General features: G+C 42.9%; 2 protein-coding genes and 1 long non-coding RNA gene across 5 annotated transcripts; 2 read left to right on the top strand and 1 right to left on the bottom strand.

The window, feature by feature from the left end:
• The first annotated feature begins 2,542 nt into the window (after window positions 1-2,542).
• On the top strand, window positions 2,543-5,311 carry LOC308384801 (tyrosyl-DNA phosphodiesterase 2-like). Its single transcript, XM_080863425.1, has 6 exons — window positions 2,543-3,120; window positions 3,208-3,369; window positions 3,501-3,592; window positions 4,252-4,370; window positions 4,450-4,620; window positions 4,707-5,311. The coding sequence occupies exons 1-6, from the start codon at window positions 3,068-3,070 to the stop codon at window positions 4,986-4,988; spliced, it is 879 nt and encodes a 292-aa protein (XP_080719551.1). The 5' UTR covers window positions 2,543-3,067; the 3' UTR covers window positions 4,989-5,311.
• Window positions 3,445-10,532, bottom strand: LOC308384806. The gene is made up of 5 exons (XR_013969401.1): window positions 6,513-10,532; window positions 5,664-5,811; window positions 5,440-5,574; window positions 5,229-5,317; window positions 3,445-3,579 (listed from the first exon to the last, which is right to left on the bottom strand). It is a non-coding gene; the product is annotated as an uncharacterized lncRNA (long non-coding RNA).
• A 506-nt stretch (window positions 10,533-11,038) lies between these two features.
• Window positions 11,039-15,697, top strand: LOC308384800 (tyrosyl-DNA phosphodiesterase 2-like). Of its 3 annotated transcripts, none has more exons than XM_080863422.1 (7): window positions 11,039-11,367; window positions 13,289-13,371; window positions 13,461-13,670; window positions 13,774-13,865; window positions 14,741-14,859; window positions 14,950-15,120; window positions 15,207-15,697. In XM_080863422.1, the coding sequence occupies exons 2-7, from the start codon at window positions 13,319-13,321 to the stop codon at window positions 15,486-15,488; spliced, it is 927 nt and encodes a 308-aa protein (XP_080719548.1). In that variant the 5' UTR covers window positions 11,039-11,367; window positions 13,289-13,318; the 3' UTR covers window positions 15,489-15,697. The 3 variants fall into 3 exon arrangements, with proteins under 3 accessions (XP_080719548.1, XP_080719550.1, XP_080719549.1); XM_080863424.1 differs by lacking the exon at window positions 11,039-11,367 and adding an exon at window positions 11,374-11,767; XM_080863423.1 differs by lacking the exon at window positions 11,039-11,367 and having other exon boundaries at window positions 13,120-13,371.
• The last annotated feature ends 1,598 nt before the right edge of the window (window positions 15,698-17,295 follow it).

The raw sequence follows: 17,295 nt of genomic DNA, 5'->3' as shown, positions 1-17,295 counted from the left end.
GAGAGGAACTACCAGACCCCCGTCATCAACGAGTGCCCAGTGGAGAGAGTGGACAGCTTCAAATACCTCGGAGTTCACATCACGCAGGACCTGTCATGGTCCTGTCACATCAACACCGTGGTGAAAAAGGCCCGACAGCGTCTCTACCACCTCAGACGCTTGAGAGACTTCCAACTGCCCTCCAAGGTGCTCAGGAACTTTTACTCGTGCACCATAGAGAGCATCCTGGCGGGAAACATCTTAACCTGGTTCGGGAACAGCACCATGCAGGACAGACGAGCTCTACAGAGGGTTGTGCGGTCAGCTGAGCGCACCATCCGCTCCGAGCTCCCTGACCTGCACTCAATCTACAGCAGGCGGTGCTGGACCAAGGCCAGGAAGATCGTGAAGGACCTCAGCCATCCCAACAACAGACTGTTCTCTCTGTTGAGGTCAGGAAAGCGATTCCGCTCCCTGAAGACCAACACAGAGAGACTGAGGAGGAGCTTCTTCCCGCAGGCGATACGGTCTCTCAATCACACCACCACACAGTACTGACCCACACATATGGTTCTTACACACACACTGGACTTTCTGGACTTTGTTTTTGCACAACACTGGTCACTATATTCTTCATTTCCGGTTAATACTTGTACAGCTGCTGTTATTGTGTATATATTTATTTATATTTAGATTTCTTCATACATTCTTATATAGTTCTATATTGTGTATTTTGTTGTACAGTTATTTTATTTTCAACTTTAATTTATATATTTATCTTATTCTTCCCAGTTAAATTTACCCTTCATTCTAATTTGTGTTGTACAGTTATTTCATTTTTAACCTTAATTTATATTCTATTCCTTCCTAGTTAAATTTACCCTTTTTAATTTTTCATATTTATTTCCTATCTTATTCATAGCCTTTTCCTTTTTTGTTTTCTTTAGGTCACGAGCAGTTGTCCAAGCATTTCACTACATATCGTACTGTGTATGACTGTGTACGTGACAAATAAAATTTGAATTTGAATTTGAAGGCGCTTTATATTGTAAGGTAGACCTTACTATAATACATTCAGACAAAAACCTAACAATCATATGACCACCTATCAGCAAGCACTTTGGCAACTCCTTTTTAACAGGAAGAAACATCCAGCAGAAGCAGGCTCAGGGAGGGGCAGCCATTTGCCGTGACCGGTTGGGGTGAGGGGAGGAAGACAGGACAAAAGACATGCTGTGGAAGAGAGACAGAGATTAATAACAAGTACGATTCAAAGCAGGGAGGTCTATTAACATATAGCGAGTGAGAAAGGTGACTAAAGAAGAAATACTCATTGCATCATGGGAATGTTGCAGCATAACTAAGGGATGATTAATAGTCTGATCCAACCCTAACTATGTGCTTTAGCAATCTGGAGGAAGGTTTTATAGTCAAATGAGTCAAAGACTGAGCTTGTTGGACACAATGACAAGAGGCGTATTTGGAGGAGTACAGGTGAGGCTTTCATCTGCTGTCAAGCATAATGGTCGTAGCACCATGCTCTGCTGTGTTTTGTTGCCAGTACATAAAGTGGATGGCATAATAAAGGAGGACTACCTCCAAATACTTCAACTTCACCTCAAATCAACAGCTAGAGGCTTGAAACTTTGACACAGCTGGGTGTTCCAACAGGACAATGACCCCAAACCCATCAAAACTGGTTTTGAATGCATAAAGCAGTCTAACATGGAGCATCTGGACTGGCCTCCCCAAAGCCCCGACCTTAAACCTATTAAAAACTTTTGGTCTATACTTAAAAGCTGAATCTGAGCCACAAAACCAACCAATTTAAATTAACTTTGTTTCCAAGAAGTGTGGTCAAATATCCAGCCAGATTTATGTCAGAAGCTGATCTCTACCAAAAGAGTCTGGCCGAGACTCGCCATCACCAGTGTGTGAATGTGTGTGTGAATGGGTGAATGACTGAATGTAGTGTAAAGCGCTTTGGGGTCCTTAGGGACTAAGTAAAGCGCTATACAAATACATGCCACTTACCATTTAATCAAACATTATATGGGTTATATGTCATCATTGAAGACGCTGATTTCTGTAATAAACGTTTTCAATTTAAAATATGTTATTAAAATAATATTTTCTAAGTCAGGATAAAAAGGAATATCATTCTTTGACTTTAAATAGAACAGATGATTGCAAAATAGGATGTGGATTATTTACTTTTTGGTTGAGAGTCAGTCCACTCGTGACATGGTGAACGGCCTGCAGGCCAGGAAAATCAACCTGCTCTTACTGACATTAGAGGAAATAATATTTGACCATTTTTATTAAGGACAGAAGGGTTTTGTCACTTTTGTAGTAAGAACAGGACCCAACGCAGGACTTTTCCAAAAAGTGACAGTGAATTTATTTACAGTGAAGAAAGGTAAACAACAACGTGGCAATCCCCACACCGTGGCTCCCATGGCGATTTCTCTAAAATCCCACATTCGTGCGTGTCCTTGGCGTGAATCGTGAAACTCCAAATCCCAAACTGTACAGTGGCCCCGCTCCTGTGAAACACTCCATTAACAAATCCTGGCAAGACAAGACAGCTTTGGTTAATATTTATTATATGTTTTAATGCATATATGTAGTTATTTTAAAGCCCAATCTTTTTGGAAAAATTCAGCTCTCATAACTTTGATTTAATTACACACTTTTGAAATCTGTGGTGGTGTTGTATCAAACCTTTTATTTCTTAGTTTTTGCTTTTTTGCTTGCTTGCATTTATATAGTGTGGTACTTACTGAACCTCTGTTGTTGCTTTGTTTGCTTTTCTCTGTTCACTGGCCTTTCTCTGTTTGGGGAAGGAATTATGCAACGCAGAATGGGTTGGGATAGATACAATGGGAGGAGCTAAAACATGTCAACATACTTTGAACCTTAATTGTTTGCAACCATGGACACAAAAAGTCAAATAAACATACTGAGAAACTGCCTGGGTGCATTTCCAGTAAAGCCATGTTTGTAAAGTTATAGTAAATTATTAGAAAGCATAACCTTCCTGGGACTTTTCCTTCAGAGATCCTTGAGCTAACTTGTTGAAGCAGACATGGAGAGCGACTCTGAAACACACAGTGGTGAAGATACTACTCCAGATGACTGGTAAGTCTGCTGTCTGTTCTCCTATGTATGGTGAAGGTTACCTATGACTCTTTGTATTTTAGCTGACTGACTGTGAAAAACTTCCAGGATGGATTTGGCTGTAGACAGTCCTGCTGCCAGTCCTGCTGCTACACAGAAACCCTCAGAAGAAGAGGATTTTAAACTGTCCCTGATCACCTGGAATGTGGACGGGCTTGATTTGGAAAAACGTCCAGAGCGTTCCAGAGGCCTGGTTAAATATTTAAACTTGTAAGTACCTGTTACACTTTTCACACTTTTAGGCATCGTTTGGAGAAAATGTTGTTGGAGATGCAACATTTTCCTAAAGGCTGTACATATGTGACATTTAATATTATTAAAGTAAATCTCTGTAAATACAGACACAACCCTGATGTGGTGTTCCTGCAGGAGCTCGTTCCCCCTTATGTCCAGTTCTTGAAGGAACAGCTCGTCAACTACCTGATGATTGAAGGTACAGTATGTCAGATAGATACAGGTAGGAAAGGCACAGGTATGAATGATCAAATGGTGATTAATGGCTGAATGCAGCTGAGCTGCTTTGCTTTGACTTCATGTAACACATGAAGAGAGCTGTTAAGGACTTTAGTCAATATTAGTAACATCTGCGTTCTTCCTTCACTGTTTTTGAACAAACTCTAAGGGCTTAAGTACACATGAGGTAATCAAGGAGATAGGACACACCAGGGAACAAGGGTGAACAAAATCTGACTAACGAGACAGACTGAACAGCATACACAAGACAAAAAATCCAGGAAGTAACACAAACACTGAGACACAGACTAAGGCACATGATCTAAAAACTGAGACTGGGAATAAAAAGACATGGAAAAAGGACAAAACACACAGAGAAAAACATGCGAACAGGACTACAGACACATTAACTAGACAAGACAGGGAACATATGCAGACACAGAGACACAACAGGGAAGGCAGGGATCACTAAGGGAACTAAGATCAACCAGGGAACAGAACTAGAAACATGGATAACAAAACTCAGAAGAGCTAGGAACTAATACTCAAAGAATAAACAAATCATTGACTAAAGATTTGATTTGAAGGGGAACCAAAGCTTAAAAGTCTCCATCTTTCTCTTCCTTTTGTGTTGATCAGGTGGTCGGAATGGTTGCTTCACAGGGATGTTGCTGAAAAAGTCACGAGTCAAACTTGTGGAGAGCGAGATGGTAGCTTATCCCACCACTAAGATGAGGAGGAACCTGCTGGTCGCTCAGGTGTGTGCAAAATCATCTCTGATATTTTTTTTCATCTCCATAAGTGATGCTCAGGACCATTTTCCTTTCCAAAACTCAGGTGATCGTCAATGGTCAGAAGCTGTGCCTGATGACATCCCACTTTGAGAGCTGTAAGGAAAATACTGCAGAGCGTCTGAAACAGCTGCATGTGGTGAAGCGGAGGTTGAAACATGCACCTGATGATGTCACCGTTGTGTTTGGGGGAGACACAAACCTGAGGGATGCGGAGGTCAGACGCTGCTCCTTCCACTCACATACAGCCAGTAAACTTGTAACAAGAAATCACAGTAACTCTTTTCTCTGGACCCGTCTCAGGTGACCAAGGTGGGCCTGCCTGCAACTGTCTGTGATGTGTGGGAGCGACTGGGCAAACAGGAGCACTGCCGCTACACGTGGGACACCTCTGCCAACAACAACAAAACGTTTCCCTTTGTCGCTCGCTGCCGCTTTGACAGAATCTACCTCCGCCCGGCCATCAAACGTGGAATCCCACGTCTGGCCCCTGATCACATGGCCTTGGTGGGGCTGGAGAAGCTGGACTGTGGACGCTACACTAGTGATCACTGGGGAATCTACTGCACCTTCTCAGCTGAATAGAACTACACAAAACAACCAAAACCATGACAGTTAAGCATTTTATTTTAGATCAGCCTCTCTTTAAATTACTGTAATGCTATGCAGGAAGATGTTCTTATTGCCTGTAAATGATTCACCTTAATTTAATCAGTTTTATCCTCTAATGTGTGTCTGCTTAAGTGTTTTATGTGGTTAAAATGACAAATTAAAATATGAAAAGTACTAATGAATTATAATGTCTTTGTTTTGATGTACACTTACATTGATGGATGAAAAGTCCAAACAGAAGTCTGACAGCTCTTCAGCTTTTAACCTTGTTACATGATCTTCCTCAGTGGATGGAGTTGGGACTGAAAAACACCACACACAGCATGAGAAACCCTACTGTGATGTTACTCTGTGTGTAATACACGCATCAGGCCACCAGAGAGCAGTACACAGTTGAATAGCAACTGTGTCAACAGTGACTTACAGGACTGAAAGCATTGTTATGGGAAGCCGTAATGGTGAGTCCAGTTTTAACCACTACACACATATGATGGGGGTAGGGGGACTCTCTCTCTTGTTCACCACACTCCAGGATACGACGACAAGGAGAAACCTCAACCTGCATGCAAGGAGGGCAAGGGTCACTGGGAGAAGCCACAAGGAAACTCTTGAGAAGTCAACTAAGTAAAGAGCCAGGGTTTCACTAACCAAGTAGTTCAACATTCCAGCAATGAGAGAATGTCCATCCATGCCTTAAGTAGGAGCCGTGATTGCTCATCTTCCACAAGTGGGAAACCAGTTTTTCAACCTTGCTCTGGTTCACTCCCACATTCCTGCACACTGCCTTCCACTAAGTCTGCACAAACAACTCTCAATTAATGTGAATATCTAACTTTTCTACTTGTTTTATACTTGAGCAATGCAATTAACCATTAAAGGGATCTAAAACTGGTTACAGTCCCCATACCCCATACCATATATATCACATATTAGCTGTAAATAAAAAGTAATTTACAGCAGATTAAAAGTGAACAGTCACCTTTTGGTCTACACCTCTGTTTCAGGTTAACTCATTATATTTGTTAAAATATTCCACTCTGCGAGTTCCAGATGTTGCATCTGCAGATTCGTCATTTTCACTGAATGGTCGTCTCTGTTGGCCAGTGTGCTGTTTAGTCAGGCTGTTTGCTCCTGACTAAACTGTGACTATCACCAGTTTAAATGGGCGTGTTTCCTAAATCAGCTGACGGAGCGAACGTATGGAAGTAAATCTTTCATCTGTAAATCTTACAGTAAAATCTGTTGAGCTGATAGTGGAGAAACTATCCACTCGTGCTTTATTTTATAAAGCTGTCATTCAGGCAGCTGAATCTAACCATTAGATTCAGGCACAGAGAATCTAATGAAATAATAATCAAGCAGTCTATTCATGTTTAGATTTGCATAACACAGTTTTAGTTTTTTATTCTTTCAGCTGTAGTACGGATACTATTTAATGGCCTGAGAGCAAGCAAACAATTAATGCAACAACATGATTCAAATGTAGGCTTAGTCTACCTGCAATTAAATTGGTTGGTTTTGTGGCTCATATTCAGCTTTTAAGTATAGACCAAAAGTTTTTAATAGGGTTGATGTCGGGGCTTTGGGGAGGCCAGTCCAGATGCTCCATGTTAGACTGCTTTATGCATTCAAAACCAGTTTTGATGCGTTTGGGGTCATTGTCCTGTTGGAACGCCCAGCTGTGTCAAAGTTTCAAGCCTCTAGCTGTTGATTTGAGGTGAAGTTGAAGTATTTGGAGGTAGTCCTCCTTTATTATGCCATCCACTTTATGCACTGGCAACAAAACACAGCAGAGCACGATGCTACCACCACCATGCTTGACAGTGCACAGACACTTCTGCGTTCAGTAGTACTTTATTTCCAACTGTGCTTTTCCCCCTGCTGTTTCTGGCATCTGCCCTGGATGCTGCCACTCCGTCATTCCCATTGTATGTATGTGTGTGTGTGTGTCCCGCTCCTTCTCACTGCAAAACATGAGAATGGGTTCTCTCATCAACACAGTTCTGCACACCTGCTCCTTCCCGCCTTCACGCCGCCCCGTGAGCTCACTGTGTCAGCCCTCCTCTGCAGCAGAGGAAATCAGCCACGACCATCTGCGTCCCCGGCCTGTCCCCAGCCAGATACCAGCAGGTTATCCCAGCATTGGGATCCTTCATGCGGTGAAGCCACTGTAGCGGGGCGTGGTCTGAACAGAGAGTGACTGGGTGCCCCAGGAGGTAGTAACGAAGGGAGTCGACCGCCCACCGGATTGCCAGGCACGTCTTCTCCACAGTGCTGTAGCGGGTCTCCCGCACCCTGAGCTTGCAGCTGACGAGGAGGATGGGACAGTCGGCTCCCCCTACCTGCTGGAACAAAACGGCCCCCAGCCCTCTGTTCGAGGCGTCTGTCCGCGAAATAAACGGGAGGGAGAAGTTAAGTATGAACAACAGTGGGGATCCGTCTTTACCTGCACAAACAATGCCTGGCACTGCTCCATCCACTGGACCAGATCTGGGGCACCTTTTCGGGTGAGATTTGTTGAGGGACTAGTCAGGTCCGTCCAACTGCATACTTCTTCGGGTTGGCCGTGAGCCCCGACTGCCTCAGGGACTTCAGGAGCGCTGCAACCCGCTGCACATGCTCCGCCCAGGCATCGCTGTAGATGATCACGTCATCTAAATAGGTGGCGGCATACGCAGCTTGCGGCCCTAGCACCCGGTCCATAAGGCGGCCATTTTTTCCTTAGACCCCGCAGACAAGGGAATCTGCCAGTAGCCCTTGGTCAAATCCAGCGACATGAAAAAACGAGCAGTGCCTAACCGGTCCAGGAGTGACCCGAGGCATCAAACCATGACACCTCATTCACCTTGCAGTAGTCCACACAGAACCGTATAGACTCATCTTTCTTCACCACAAGAACTACGGGGCTACACCAAGCACTGTGCAACTCTTCTATTACTCCCAGCCTCAGCATATCGTTCAATTCCCGCTGAACAATTTGTCGCTTATGCTCCGGGAATGCACCGTCATGCCAGGCTGCATCTCAATATCTTCCGGCACTGGCACGTCTGGCTGCCGCTGCTCACCGATTTATTCTCATTTTTATTTGTTCTAAAGTTATTGACAACAACTTGAACCAAGTTGTAATCCTGTTGTTCTCCCTGTCTCTGCCCCACCCTTTCACTCATTTGAATATATACAGCTCCTTGGATCTACTCCCACCATTATATGTACTGTGTACCGGCCACCTAAGCCAAATAAGGATTTTTTTTAATGACTTTGCTGCTCTTCTTACTCATTTCTCGGTACTTTCCCCAAATTTGATAATTTTTGGTGACTTCAATATCCACATGGACAATGATAAAATCCCTCTTTCCAGAGATTTTATTTCTTGTCTGGAAAGTTTGGAGCTTCTACAATACATAAAATTTTCTACTCATTCTAAAGGTCATATCTTGGATTTGGTCTGCTGTTCTGGCGTTACCCCCACTCACTGTAAAGCCCATTTGTTTCCCCAATCTGATCATAAGTTTATTTCTTTTACTGTAAATACAAAAGCCTACAAAACCTGTACACCCCGTGACATCACATTTAGGAAAATTAGTAATATTAACCCTGCAGATCTTTCATCTGCCATTTATGACTTTCCATTTATTCACAGCTCCTCATCCCCAGATGAACTTGTTTCTCACTATAATGTCGACCTCCATAACCTTCTTAACATATTTGCTCCACTTAAACACCGAACTGTCTCATTTTCCTGTTCAGCACCACGGTTTACTCTTAACCTGCGCCATCTCAAAGCTAAAGGACGCCAACTGGAACGTCTGTTTAAGAAAACTGGATTTACCATACACAAAGAAATTACAAAACCTCCAGACTCATTCCCCTCTCATATGGACTCTGCTGACTTTTGTAACTCTCTTCTATCTTTTTTCACTCATAAAATCACTGATATTCACCAACAACTTAACTTTGTAGGAGCTTCTAACTGTGAAGTAGACTTTCTGTTTTCCTCGCTGTCTTCCTCTCAGTCATTTTCAAGTTTTATTCCACAGCTGTTGTATCAAATCTTATTAAAAAATCTAAATCATCCACTTGTCAGCTCGACCCTCTTCCCTCTGTGTTAGTTAAAGCTTGTCTTCCCTAATTGGCTCCTCTCATAACTAGTATTATCCACTCTTGCCTTAACACTGGAATTTATCCTCCATCCCTAAAAACTGCTTCCGTCATTCCAATTCTCAAAAAGGCTGGTGCAGATCCCAATAATTTTGATCTCCGCCCTATATCAAACCTCCCCTTTATTTTGAAAATCCTTAAGAAAGTTGTTGCCTCCCAGCTTCACTCATACCTCAATGACCATAATCTCTACAAACAATTTCAGTCTGGTTTCCGCCCCAATCATAGTACAGAAACTGCTTTGTTAAGGATTACTAATGATCTTCTGTTGGCAGCTGATTCTGGTCTTTTAACCATTCTCATCCTTCTCGATCTTAGTGCAGCATTTCACACAATTTCTCATATCCTCCTGAGCAGATTAGCATCCATTGGCATTAGTCACACTCCCCTTGCCTGGTTCACCTCATATCTCTCAGACCGCACTCAGTTTATCCAACTTAAATCACACTCTTCACGTCTCTATCCTGTTTCTGCTGGTGTCCCCCAGGGTTCAGTATTAGGGCCTCTTTTATTCATTATCTACATGCTCCCTCTTGGCCAAATATTCCGAAAATATTATATTAATTTTCATTGTTATGCTGATGACACCCAGCTTTACATTTCCTCCAAACCCAATTCATCCCTTCCACCTACCTTCCTCTCTAACTATCTTATGGAGATCAGATCTTGGTTCTTCTCCAATTTTCTCAAACTTAACAGTTTTACTCATTGGCACAGCCTCTACCTTAACCAAATCTCACAGTTTCTCCATTAATATTGAAAATTCCCCCACCCTTCCTTCCCTGCAGGTAAAGAGTTTGGGTGTCATACTTGACAGTACTCTCCCATCTCAGTCTCACATTAATTACATAACCCGGTCTGCATACTTTTACTTACGCAACATTAACCGACTTCGTCCCTTCCTTACTCCCCATGCTGCTGCCATCCTTGTCCATAGTCTTATTACTTCCCAGATCGATTATTGCAACTCCCTCCTATTTGGTCTTTCCAATAAGTCCCTCCATAAACTTCAACTTCTTCAGAATTCTGCAGCTCGGGTCATAACTCGTACTCCCTTAAGAGACCATATTACCCCAATTCTTCAACAGCTTTACTGGTTGCCCACAGAAGCCACGATAAACTTCAAAATCTTAATTCTCATGTTTATCTCTGTGATCTGATTTCATATCACCACTGTTTCCTGCTCTCTCAGATCTTCATCTGCCACTCATCTTGTTGTTCCTTCTGCTCGCCTTATCACTATGGGGCACAGAGTTCCTTCAGCCTTAAGAAATATAGATTCCCTTCCCTTATTTCAGTCACAACAAACTCAAACTCAGAAACTACTTGTTTAAACTGGCTTACTCACTTTAATACAGATTTTACTTGCTGTCAAATCGTGTGTTTGATTTTTTAAATTATTATTATTTGTTGTTTGTGGTTATATTTTGCTGTTTTTTTTTAATATTTTAATGGATTAGAATCTATTTTAATCTACTGCTTTATTGATGTCTTTTTCTCTTTGTAAGGTGGCCTTGGGTTTTAGAAAGGCGCCTTCAAATAAAATGTATTATTATTAATATTATTGTTAATATGGTGCTCTATGAGAGACATAAGGCGGCAGGGGGGAGAATACATCAGCAAAGCGCCGTTGCAATGCAGCAACATCCGCTCTCTGGGTCTGTGTGAGATGGTCATTACAATGGAGGGAGGTGGGAATGGTGGAATTTGGCACCTCCGGCCCCAACTCATCTCTCTCCTTAACCAGGCTCACCAGAGCAGCGGTTTCAGCCTCTCTCCAGGCTTTAAGGTGTGAAACAGCTGTGTACTGCCTTTTGTTCCTGGAGAAGGTATTTAACTGAGAGCCATGCTAGGCTCAGGGAGACTCTGCTGACCGTCTGTCCCGCAGTCATGCAGGGACTTCATCAAGCTTGGTTGTCTGTTCTTTGTGTGTTTGATTAAAGAATGTTAGCTACCGCTCACCGCTCGTCTGCAGGCTTTATTTAAATGGAAAACTTCCACAACAAAATGGCGTTGTCGACATGATAGTCCATGTGGTCGCTGAACAACGGTTTCGTGGAGGGGCTGATCACCCCTGAGGGAAAAGGTACCTTTGTCCTACCAGCTGTTGAAGCGAAGGAAATGGAAGAGTCACAGAACCGTGTGTTTCAGTCACCACCGAGACCATCAACTTTGAGGGGACTCCTGCAGATGGGTGAGTTGTAGCTAACTTTGTATACAGTCATGAGGAGTTTTTTGTCTGGCCAAGCCGTGAAGTGCTTGCTGCTCCGGAGTTTGAGTCTCCGGGAGGAAAATCCTGGGGTTCGAGTCCCCAGGCTTGTGTTCGGTTCCGGTGTTGTGCAAAGAAAAGCAATCGTCTGCCAGAAAGTAATTGCAAAAACACCGGTCCATCACAGGGAACGGTGGTTCGAGTCCACTGTTGATAACGTCTGCACAATACAGTGTGCGGAGTGACGGTATTTTAGCACTTTTCTGCCGAGAAGGGAAGAAGGCCATTGCAGGGGACGCTCTGAATGTAAATATGGGATCTAGATCCAGTAGCGGCGGATGTTTCACCCAGCGGCCAGAGATAAAACTCAATATTTGACTGTATGGTAAGAAATGTGAGTGCAAGTATGTTGTGAGATGAAAGAGAATGGTTGTGTGGGAAAAGTTGATGTGTGTGTAAAAACAGTGAAAAATGGGGTTAAAAATCTTGAAAATTGGGAACAAAAACAGGAAAAGAAAAAAAGAGAGGAGTGTAGAAATGTGTGTAAAAGTTGCCTCCAACTAGCGGGAGAAGGTGGTACACCAGCTCCCCTAGGGTGGACACACACACATAAAATTAGCAGAATTGTCGATGAAAATAAGCAATAAAATAGGAAGAGGGTTTGGTGTTCTTCAACGTAGGGCAACTATAATCTCTCTGGGTTTTTAAGAAAGGGGAGTTCAGAACCAGAGAGGGGAGATGTGTTGTTTTAAGGAGGTTAAGGTGGTAAATCTGCAGCGCTCCTCCCCTGTCCGACCGGGCGACCTCATAGTCAATGTCCCCCACCTGCCATGTGACCACAGGGGCCCCTTGCCACTTGGCGAGCAGTTTAGAGCTGGAGGAAGGGAGTAATACAAGCACTTCGTCTCCCGGTGAAAATTGCCTGAGCCTAGCCGCTCTGTTGTACAGGGTTTGCTGACGTTGCTGGGCCTGGAGCAAATTCTCCCATGATAGCCTAACAAAACCTGTCCAACTTTGCTTTCAAGTCCAGCACGTATTGAATTTCATTCTTTGCGGGGCTCGACCCTTCCTCCCAGTTTTCCTTAATCAGGTCGAGTACCCCCCGCGGCTGCCTGCTGTACAGTACCTCAAAGGGAAAAAAACCCTGGGAAGCCTGGGGCACCTCCGGCACTGCACAAACAAAGAAAGAGGAGTGTCCACTGTGAGCGACCATCTTTGAACAGAGGCGGTGGTTTACGACACCAACTGTCTGCCATCTATAATCCAGTTTTGAGATCCCTTCCCAGACGCCTTAACGCCCACTCACATCCTGGGCCATCTGACCTCAGGAATTCGCATGATAAGGTGGGGCCAGGTTTCACAATGAACTCACCCGAAACTCTGGCTGATTGGGACCCACGCCCAGTTTCACACCTTGGCTCAGGCGATTAGAGGATCATCAGGGAGTCCTTTTGTCCCTCTGTGGGGGGATACTCCCACTAGGTTTATATCTGGGACTCTCCACCATTTGACCTTAGAACTGAAGAAGCTTCTCGGATGAGAGGTGAAACATCTTCAAGTAACTTAAAGAAGTCCAGACGCTTTTCTTTGCAAGCTCCTTTGACATAAGAAAGGTTTCTCTCATTAACACAGTTCTGCACACCTGCTCCTTCCCGCCTCCACGCCGCCCCGCGAGCTCATTGCGTCACCCCTCCTCTGCCAAAGACCACGCCCCCGCCACATACCTTGATAGAATGGGTGGAGCAAGAACTTGTCAACATACTATGAACCATATTTGTTTGCAACCATGGACACAAGTACACAAATAAACATACTGAGAAACTGCCTGGGTGTATTTGCAGCCAAGCCCTTTTTCAGTTATAGTAAATGAATAGAAAGCAAAACCTTCTTGTCACTTTTCTTTCAGAGAGCCTTGAACTAGTTTGTTGAAGCTGACATGGAGAGCGACTCTGAAACACACAGTGGTGAAGATACTACTCCTGATGACTGGTAAGTCTGCTGTCTGTTCTCCTACATATGGTAAAGTTCACCTATGATTCTTTGTGTTTGAGCTGACTGACTGTGTGAAAAATTTGCAGGATGGAATTGGCTGATGACAGTCCTGATGGAAGTCCTGCTTACATTCCGGCCGACACTCCAGGTGCCAGTCCAGCCAACAGTCCTGCTGCCACACAGAAACCCTCAGAAAAAGAGGATTTTAAACTGTCCCTAATCACCTGGAACGTGGACGGGATTAATGGGGAAAAACGTCCAGAGCGTGCCAGAGGCCTGGTTAAATATTTAAACTTGTAAGCACATGCTACACTTTTAGGCATCATTTACGGGAAATGTTGCTAAAGGCTGCATATATGTGAGAGTTAATATTATAAAAGATAATGTTTGTAAATGCAGATACAAACCTGATGTGGTGTTCCTGCAGGAGCTCATTCCCCCTTATGTCCAGTTCTTGAAGAAACGGTTTGCGAGCTACCTGATGATTGAAGGTACAGTATGTCAGATACAGGTAGGAAAAGTCCATGTATGAATGATCAAATGGTGATTAATGGCTGAATGCAGTTGAACTGCTTTGGCTTCACGTAGTGTCACACATGAGGAGAGCTGTTAGGGACTTTAGTTAATATTATTAACATCTGTGTTGTCAAAGGAGCTTGCAAAGAAAACATCTGTGTTCTTCCTTCACTGTTTTTTTAAACCTGACTGTTGTACCAACACTACAAGATTATTACACAGGCCATGGATACACTTTGGAGAAGCTCAGCTGTTTGAGCCTGTTTTGGTTTTCCTGGTTTTCTCTCACATCCAGCACATACTGTATGTAATTCAATTCAATTTCATTTATACGGCTCCAAATATCAACAACAGTCGCCTCAAGGCGCTTTATATTGTAAGGTAGTTTCTTGTTTTCTCTCACATCCAACATACTGTATGTATTGTTACTATGATTCTGCATTTTCAAAGAATAAATTTGAAATTGGAGAAGCTAGGTAAATCCTGGGTGTCAACGCTCAGGCTATAAACACTTGAATTTCATGTCTTTTGTCTAGAAGTAGTAACTCTAGTAAGTCAGACGTCAGGCTGCTTGAAGGGGGAGGAGCCATAACAGCTTGTTTCAGACAGTTTTGAGTAATGAATCATTCAAAGCTGTCCTAGTAGAGATATAAAACAAACACATGGAGCTGGAGATGAGTGGAATAAATCCCACTATAAGCCCACTATCATAGCAGCAGTGTATTCACTGTGATATTGTGTGCTTTCAGTTATTATGTGCAATCTAGCCCATGATCACCTGACAAAGGATTTCCTTTGAAGGTCTTTGCCTTTAAAAGTCTCCCTCTTCCTCCTGACTTGTGTTGACCAGGTGCTGAGGAAGGTTACTTCACAGGGATGTTGCTGAAAAAGTCACGAGTCACATTTGTGGAGAGTGAGATAGTACCTTATCGTACAACTCAGATGATGAGGAACCTGCTTGTTGCTCAGGTGTGTGCAAAATCATCTCTGATATTTTCTTTACATGCATGAGCTCAGCTGAACGTGACGCTCAGGAACATTTTCCTTTGCAAAAATCAGGTGATCGTCGATGGCCAGAAGCTGTGCCTGATGACATCTCACTTTGAGAGCTTTAAGGCATGTTCTAAAGAGCGTATGAATCAGCTGCATGTGGTGAAGTGGAGGTTTAAACATGCACCTGATGATGTCACCGTTGTGTTTGGGGGAGACACAAACCTGAGGGACGCGGAGGTCAGACGCTGCTCCTTCCACTCAGATACAGCCAGTAAACTTGTAACAAGTAATCACAGTAACTCTTTTCTCTGGACCCGTCTCAGGTGACCAAGGTGGGCCTGCCTGCAACTGTCTGTGATGTGTGGGAGCGACTCGGCAAGCAGGAGCACTGCCGCTACACGTGGGACACCACTACTAACACCAATCAGAATATTTCTACACCTGCTCGCTTCCGCTTTGACAGAATCTACCTCCGCCCGGCTATCAAACGTGGAGTCCCACGTCTGGCCCCTGATCACATGGCCTTGGTGGGGCTGGAGAAGCTGGACTGTGGACGCTACACTAGTGATCACTGGGGAATCTACTGCACCTTCACAGCTGAATAGAACTACACAAAGCAACCAAAAACATGACAGTTAAGCATTTTATTTTAGATCAGCTGCTCTTTAAATTACTGTAACACTATGCAGGAAGATGTTCTTATTGCCTGTAAATGATTTATCTTAATTTAATCAGTTCAATTTAATTTATTCCTCTAATGTGTGTCTGCTTAAGTGTTTTATGTGGTTAAAATGGCCAATTAAAATATGAAAACCACCAATAAATTATGTCTGCTTTGTTTTGATATACATTTGCATTGACCGATAACAAGATCCATTAGCAGAAGTCTGACAGCTCTTCAGCTTTTAACGTTGTTACATGATCTTCCTCAGTGGATGGAGTTTAGACTGAAAAACACCACACACAGCATGAGAAACCCTACTGTAATGTCACTCTGTATGTAACACAAGCATCAGGCCACTAGAGGGCAGTACACAGTTGGATAGCAACTGTTCAAGCAGTGAGGTTTTTTATACACTTACGACTGAAGCTCTTGATTAGCAAGACTAGGAAAACGGCCCATGTTTTAGAGGAAGGTGAACTGCTCACATCAGGAAACATCAGACAATCTGCAGTTAACTTAATCTTCCAGATCATTTTCAGGAAGAGCAGACACGGATATAAAAATGGGTTGACCTGATCTGTTCATGTGGGGAGTTGTCATGAAATGCAGGACGATAGGACAGACAGACTTGACAAAGCAATAAAACAAAACAAAACAAAACATATATTGCCTTTATTGTTGCTAATGCAAATCCAGAATATAAAATACCAATGTCCACAAACACAAAGAAGAAATCAGGAGGGAAGGCTCTAGGGTTTAAACACAGCCAAACTGAGGTTACATACACAGACAGAAGGCAAGTGGAAACATCAGGGTAACAAGACATAAAGACTATACCAAAAGCCCTCAAAGCACAAAAGATCAGTGACCACCAGAAAAAAACACAGGAGTTAGTGTAACAGGCACTCACAGAGACAAAGATTTGACAAAGAGAGGGTACAAGGGATGAAATGTGTGTCATTAAAAACACCCTGAAAAAACATTAAAACTGATGCGGCAAATCATATCAAATTAAACATTTGTGTCACTGCCAAAACTTTTAGTTGTGACTGTGTAAGAAATGTGTTTGTGTGCATTCATTCATACATGTATTTGTCAGTGTGGCCTTGCGCACAGGAATTTGCAAATTTTCTAAATTTACTGAAGTCTCCTTTAATGGTGTAATCCCAGTATGAGGATGAGATCGTGATATTTAATTCAACGCGTAAGATGACTTTTTTACATCCATCTGTAAGACATTTTAACACAGTATGTGTACTTGTTTTTTCACTCACTTTGCTTTAGCAATGTTTAAACCTGCCTCTGCATCCTTGCGAGTTTCTGTTGTCGTTGATTGATCTTGCTCAGTGCCATGATAAAATTGTACCAACGTTTTTTTAATAATTAAACCGTGTCTGCAGCAAATGAGGGCAAAGGTTGTGCTAAACATGACATATTGCTGTCTATTGGTAATTCTTATCAATAACCCACCATAACATAGCAACAGTAGGCAAAAAACCAAAGATGAACAAATTAAATAAGAATTAGTAAAAAAAAAACCAAAAAATTATAGCATTTATAATTAAAATTGTAATAACATCTGCTTGTTTTTACCTTTTTCCTGTATAAAATAATGTTAAATATCTGATTTGAAAAAGGTGTCTTAAGATGTTATCCTATCTAATGAGTTCCTCCCTCGAGCCAGATGTAATCTGTCTCCTCGCACAGCCTGTGTGGACGCACCCCTCTCACTTCTCCCTGTAATACAG

Source organism: Rhamphochromis sp. 'chilingali' (genome assembly GCF_963969265.1).
Source record: "Rhamphochromis sp. 'chilingali' genome assembly, chromosome: 17".
Taxonomy (NCBI): Eukaryota; Metazoa; Chordata; class Actinopteri; order Cichliformes; family Cichlidae; genus Rhamphochromis; species Rhamphochromis sp. 'chilingali'.
The sequence above is the reverse complement of the archived record's forward strand: the minus strand, read 5'-3'. Positions and strand labels throughout refer to the sequence as shown.

Coding starts and splice junctions, on each gene's coding strand:
- LOC308384801 (XM_080863425.1), top strand. CDS start 3,068: ATGGAGAGCGACTCTGAAACACACAGTGGTGAAGATACTACTCCAGAT. Junction 3,370..3,500: donor CTGGTTAAATATTTAAACTT/GTAAGTACCTGT, acceptor CTGTAAATACAG/ACACAACCCTGATGTGGTGT. Junction 3,593..4,251: donor CAACTACCTGATGATTGAAG/GTACAGTATGTC, acceptor TGTGTTGATCAG/GTGGTCGGAATGGTTGCTTC.
- LOC308384800 (XM_080863422.1), top strand. CDS start 13,319: ATGGAGAGCGACTCTGAAACACACAGTGGTGAAGATACTACTCCTGAT. Junction 13,372..13,460: donor GATACTACTCCTGATGACTG/GTAAGTCTGCTG, acceptor AAAAATTTGCAG/GATGGAATTGGCTGATGACA. Junction 13,671..13,773: donor CTGGTTAAATATTTAAACTT/GTAAGCACATGC, acceptor TTGTAAATGCAG/ATACAAACCTGATGTGGTGT.